We start from the raw sequence: 6,115 nt of genomic DNA on the forward strand, positions 1-6,115 counted from the left end.
CAGGCCCACAGCCCTGCCCAACATAAGGGCTGCAGAACAGGGCCCTCAGAAGGGGAGTTACTACTGTGTCCTGAGGAGCATAAGGGATGGGACCTGTCGGAACCACAGGCTTCCCCCAAGGCTTTGGGGGCTAAAGGAGTCGGCTTCTGAAGTGGATACTGTGCCCTGTCACCAGTGATTAGTAGGAACCGGGCTAGCACTCTGGCTCTACGGTGCTAACAGCTAATTGGGGGCCTGAAAGGGGTGAGCCGTGGGGTGCTAGACCTTAGTCAGCCCTGCCCCTGCAGCACACATGGTAGCAGATGGGACAGAGTGAGTCCCAGCTCCAGGAGGGTACCACAGCCAGTGCTGCGAACGGGGCTCCATGCACCCTGCTGGTGCTAGGCTGAGGTCAGCAGCACACAAGTCCTCTCTGTATTTCGGTACCGGCCGGCAGATCCCAGCTCTGCTGAACGATGAAGTGTGGAGAGGGGCCTGCAGCCGCTTGCAGAAGGAATGAGACCCCAGGCACCCAGGAGGTGCAGAGGCCAGCAGCAGGATGCAGGTGGCAGGATCCCTCTCGCACATCCAGGATCTGGGGCTGCTGAACGGGCTGCGGGACACATTGGAATGATCCCGTTGAGTCTCTCAGATTGGGGTCCTCCCCGTGGCTGGCAAGGCCATGTCCCGAAGCACTGCCTGGCCACGCCCTGGTCAGCAGAAAGCCTTCTGCATCATGGAAACCCAGCGTGGGACTGGACGGGAACGATGCCCCCTAGCCGTGGAAGCGGGCAGTTCACAAAGCCCCAGCTGAGACGCCGTCACCCCAGAGTCCTGGAAACTGGAGCACACACAGGCCAGGCCGCTCCCAGCTCTTCACAGCCAGGGAGAGGGGCTGGGGCCTGGGCCCGCCAGGGAGCCTGACAGTCGCCCTGGCTCCGGCCTTTCCAGTGCCTAGGTCGGGCCGTTCAGCAATCTTCTCCGGCTCCAGAGCTTCACTGTCAGGTCGCTGGGGAAGGAAGAGAGAGAGGAAGTGAGGCTGGAGGCCGCCGCCGCCCCAGCTGGGAGAGGCAGCACAGCGAGTACAATCAGCTACGGGCCACGCCCTGCCCCCAACTCCCCCGCCCCCAAATGCATCACGCTGCAGCCCAGGAGAGCAAGGCCGCTGTGCCCCAGGCGGGCGGGCACCAGCGCAAGGAGGGAGCAGATGCGCCCAGCTTCCCGCCAGCGGGATAATCCCCCAGAGCGCCAGTAACAGGGCACTCTGCCAGTAACGCAGGCTCAGCCAGTGGCACCTCACTGGCAGTGGCCAGTGACGCAGTGGGGGGTGGGGATGGGGCGGGGATCCCCCCAGCAGTGGCCCAGGAGGAGCAGTAGTCAGATGGGCAAACCCCTGAGCTGGCCACTGAATCCAATCACCTGGGGGACTGGGAGGTGGGGGGCAAGAGGACAGTCTCCTCTTGCAAAGAGCTCTACATGGGGGGAAAATCCAAAAGAATCTCATACTGTTAAGAAGCAGCTGAGACCAGAGCGGAGAGAGAAGAGACAGAGAAAGAAAATGAGAGAGAGCCAGAGGGGGTGAGAGCCAGAGAGAGCAGGAGGAGGGTCAAGGCAGGCTAGTGGCACGCCCCTTTATGGCAAGGAACGCGGTGAGGAAGGCAGGGGGTGAGCCCAGGCACGTAAGTCCATAGCTTTACCTGGCAGTCACTGCGGCACAGAGAGAAACAGAGGGGGGGGGAGGGAAGAGAAAGGAAAGGAGAAAAAGGACATGGTCGGAAAAGAGGAGATCAGAGACGGTGCCAGAGACATTGTGAACCTGGGGACCCCCTCTGGGGGCCAGGGCTGTGCACAGGGGCTGGGGAGCAGAAGGAGGGGGCGGTGGTGCTCTCATTGGAGATGCACAAGGCACCGTCGAGGAGGAGCTGGTGCCCGGTTGGCAGGAAGTCCGTTCTCTGCGCTGAGGGTGGCAGGGCCAGCAGCACCAGGTCTGGCTAGTCCCGGCACATCAAAGGAGCTGGCAAGAGCATCCCAAAAGCATGGCGGGGCAGGGCAGGACCAGCGCTTGGCATAACTGGATGGGGCAGAAGAGCCTCACTGTGGGGCGACCTAACAATGGCTGAGAGATGGAGGAGACGAGAGGCTAGATGGGGAGGGGTTGGGGGCCCTGCAGCCGACTGCTGCCCCACACCAAACCGCCTGCAGCCCGGCTCCGGCGCTGTTCCCATCCCTCACTCCCAGCGCCATTCCAGGCCCTGCCACATGCGGGGAGCAACAGTGGGTTTGGAGAGCTCCTGCAGCTCTGCTGCACTGGGGTGAGTTGGGGGTCAGACCTCCCTCCCCCATGCCGCAGGGGCCTAGCCCAGCCCACCACCCTCACCTGGAAGCAGTGAATATGTGCTTGGAATTGGTGCAGATGGCATTGATGGGGCTGTCGTGGCCCTTGATCTCCCCAACGGGTGTGAAGTTCTCCATGTTCCAGACCTTCACCACGCCCCCGTGGCAGGTGCTCAGCAGCATGGGGCGGCCAGGGACGAAGGCCAGGGCGCAGACCCAGTCCTTGTGCGCGTTGGGGATTTGCTGGCAGGCACAGAGACAGGGCAGAGCCAGTGAGCGCCCACGATCCACGCTGCCAGCCGGGGCCATCAAGACCCAAACTGCCCCCTGAGCTCCAGGGCAGGGTCAGGCCAGCAGCCAGAGCCAGATGCTGGGTTTGCAGCTGGCTGCTGGCTCTGTAATGGGCTGAGACAAACCCCCCACATCTGTACCGTGGCTGAGAGCTGGAATTTTTAAGCTCCGATCGATTTCTCATCAAGCAGCAGCCGAGGATTTGAATTCAAGACAAGGGGACTCTGGTGAGCTACAGAAGCAGCTCAGCAGGAGAGAAGAGGGCTCCGCCCCAGGAGACAATTGCTCATTGGGATTGACCAGGGGATCTCCAAGCTCTAATCAATCCAAGCCATGCTGGCAACCCGGATACGAGACACACAAGATGGGGGAGAGAATCTCTTTGATTGGACCAATTTCTGTGTGTGTGGGGGGAAGGGACAAGTCTGCAAACTCAGCTCTTCTTCCAGGGTGGGGCTTGAAAGCTTGTCCCTTCCACCCACAGGAGCTGGTCCAATAAAAAAGAGATTCCCCTCACCCCCCATCTCTCTAATTATTTGTCTGCCATCAATCCTCAGCGCTCCAGTGGGAAGAAAAATGAGCATTAGCCTCATTCCGTAGGGAAGAGACTGTGGGGGAGGGTCACACAGCCACAAATGGTGACTAGCTCTGGGCAGCTCCATTTTGGGGGACACCCCAACCACCCCATTTTCAGAGGAGCAGAGCCCCCACTGCTCCCCTTGACTCCCACAGTGCCCAGCTCCTCTGAACAACCCAGCCCCGGGCGGGCACACGGTAGGTTCTCCAAAACAGAGCCCCCCACCACTAAAAAAAAAATAAAAAAAAAATCAATGGAGGCCTCTGAAATGTTAGCCAAGTCTCATGGCAGAGCCAGACTTCCTGCCTCCCAGCACCGGCCTGCACGCCCCCTTCGGCTGCTGCTCTATCCCAGACCCACCGGAGGCCATCCCCGCACTGCTGCGCGCCACCACTGACCTGGAGAGCCAGGCACCGCGGCCTGTGGGGCCCGGAGACCAGACAGCCACACTCACCGGGGTCAGAAATAGGGACAAGGCCGAGCGCTATCTACCCCCAGACCAACCTGTCCCCATTCGCCATAGGCCACTGAGCCCTTTAACCGCAGCAGGTGGGGCCCAGCCCTATAGAACTGGCTACCGTGCATTGCCCACGGCTGTAAACTGCCTTCGGGACCCACCCTGCCAGCCACTGTCGTTTGCAACCCCCGGGGCTCTTCCATTGCCTGGAGGCCCCATGTGCAACGTAGGGATGGAGTCCCTGTGTCTGCCCTCTGATCCTCTGCCCCCAGGACGGCGGGAGCACGCTCCAGACTGGACAGTGACTCTCCAGCAGGTTCTAAGTCCTCGCTCCAGACCCTGGCACTGGCCCTTGAAACGGCACGCTGCAGGTCTAGCCCATCTCTCTGCCCCCCGCCCAGCAGCAGGGCCTTCCTGCTCGTCCCCCTCCGTACCTGGAGGAGCTCCTGCTGCTCCAGGTCCCACTTCTTGATCCCCTTGTCCCCAGAGCCGCTGAAGAGCACGTCGCCCTGGATGGCCAGACACTCGATGCCGTCGTAGTGTGGGGGCTCGAAGTTATGGGTGGAGCCGACGTTCCCCACCACGCTGTCCGCAATCTCAAACATCTGCAAGGCAACAGCCCGGAGGGCAGCTGCTGTGAACCCCGGTGGCAAAGGAGACCAGTCGCTCTCAGGTCATTAGGCCAGCAACAGCCCTTTCAGCAAGGCAGGGGGATGGCGAGAGCGTCCGACCACACAGCTACCACTGGGATGCTGAGCCACGGCCCAGTGAAATGAGACAGGGATGGATTGGCAGCGGCAGGGTTCTGCCTGCTTACGCCACGCTGGGATCCTTGGGCAGAGGCCATGTGGGGACACGATGGCTCAGCACTAGGGCTGAGATACAGGTCGCGGGTTCAAACCTCGCCCGGCTCAGCTGGGACTGGAAATCTCCACCTCCTCCAATGGTTTGGTGGCCAACGTGCGGGCGCAGCTCAGCATCCGGCTGGCAGGGGGCCACGTTGCAAAGACAAAATAGCCTCCTTGGCAGCAGGTTCAGCAGAGGCCACGGCGGGGAGGAGGAGGTGGGTTCCACCATCCACGCGTGAGGCGTCAGGAGGAAGCGGGGGATGCGGAGGGGAGGCCTGGGCCGGGCACCTGGAATTCTGGTCTCCACGGCTGCCGAGCTGCCCAGCACTTTGAGACATGGCAGCTCCTCCATCATTTCCTGGATCTGGGTTCCAGGACGCTCTTAGGGGCAGTGCACAGACCCTGCTCCCCGTGACCCACAGACACACCTGGCAGGTGTGGGGACGGGAACGCTGGCCAGCTGCAAAGCCACCAGATCCTTCAGGCCACGAGCGCTGGGGGGCTCATGGCATTTCTCAGACCCTGGTGGCATTTGCAAATGTGCTCAGTACTGGCCTCCCTCTGCGCCCGCTGAGATCAACAGAACGGCTCCTTCCCGCCCCCCATGGGAGCAGAGTTAGGCCGACGCTGGGCGCTCTGGACAACCCCACCCAGCATGTCCCCTCCTCGCCAGGCCTTCGGTGGGCAGCGAGCCCCTGTAGCTGGCACCTACAGGAGAGCGGCTATGCATGGGAGTGGGGAGGGCTGGCACAAGCAGCGGTTCCTGGGCTCAAAGGCCCCTTGTGCTGCCTGTGAGCGGGAGGGAGGGAGGGTCCCAGGGTACCTTGACGTAGTGATCCTTGGAGCCGGTGACGACCAGGTCATGGTTGCTGGACAGCGTCTGTCCCCAGCCATCTATAGGGGGAAGCAACGCCACTTCCTGGCCATATGCAGTGCCAGTGGTGCCAGGATGAGACCCCCCCGCTCAGCCCCACGTCCCCTCAAGCCGGGAGCAACGGCACAGCAAGGGTGACCCAGGCAGCAGCTTTCGGCACCCAAGGGAGGTGCCTTGCCGCGCAGCCAGCCAGACCCGTACCAGCAGGCATGCCAGCTCCACGCCCAGGGCGGAGCGACACAAACCCCACCCCTGGCTTGGAGTTGATGTTGACAGGCAGCCCAGGCATGTTCCCGCCCAGGGCCGGCGCTTCCATTTAGGCGACCGCACCAGGATTTGGGGGGGAGGGGCAGCAATTCGGCGGCGGGGGGTCCTTCCGCGCTCCGGGTGTTCGGCGGCAATTCTGCAGCGGGTCCTTCACTTGCTCCAGGACCCGCCGCCGAAGTGACCCGAAGACCGGGAGCGTGGAAGGACCCCCCCACCGCTGAATTGCCGACGACGACCGGGAGCGTGGAAGGACCCCCCCACCGCTGAATTGCCGACGACGACCGGGAGCGTGGAAGGACCCCCCACCGCTGAATTGCCGACGACGACCGGGAGCACGGAAGGACCCCCCACCGCTGAATTGCCGACGACGACCGGGAGCACGGAAGGACCCCCCACCGCTGAATTGCCGACGACGACCGGGAGCACGGAAGGACCCCCCCACCGCTGAATTGCCGACGACGACCGGGAGCACGGAAGGACCCCCGTCT

At 62.6% G+C, this 6,115-nt stretch overlaps 1 protein-coding gene across 2 annotated transcripts; it reads right to left on the reverse strand.

Annotated features, from left to right (window-relative positions):
• Window positions 1–697: 697 nt before the first annotated feature.
• Window positions 698–5,869, reverse strand: LOC135980252 (kinesin-like protein KIF21B). 2 transcript variants are annotated; one of them, XM_065580292.1, is made up of 3 exons: window positions 4,073–5,834; window positions 2,357–2,556; window positions 726–988 (listed from the first exon to the last, which is right to left on the reverse strand). In XM_065580292.1, the coding sequence occupies exons 1-3, from the start codon at window positions 4,241–4,243 to the stop codon at window positions 934–936; spliced, it is 426 nt and encodes a 141-aa protein (XP_065436364.1). In that variant the 5' UTR covers window positions 4,244–5,834; the 3' UTR covers window positions 726–933. The 2 variants fall into 2 exon arrangements, with proteins under 2 accessions (XP_065436365.1, XP_065436364.1); XM_065580293.1 differs by lacking the exon at window positions 2,357–2,556 and having other exon boundaries at window positions 698–988; window positions 4,073–5,869.
• Between the last annotated feature and the right edge of the window lie 246 nt (window positions 5,870–6,115).

The sequence above is a fragment of the Chrysemys picta genome, unplaced genomic scaffold (assembly GCF_011386835.1).
Source record: "Chrysemys picta bellii isolate R12L10 unplaced genomic scaffold, ASM1138683v2 scaf2400, whole genome shotgun sequence".
NCBI lineage: Eukaryota > Metazoa > Chordata > Testudines > Emydidae > Chrysemys > Chrysemys picta.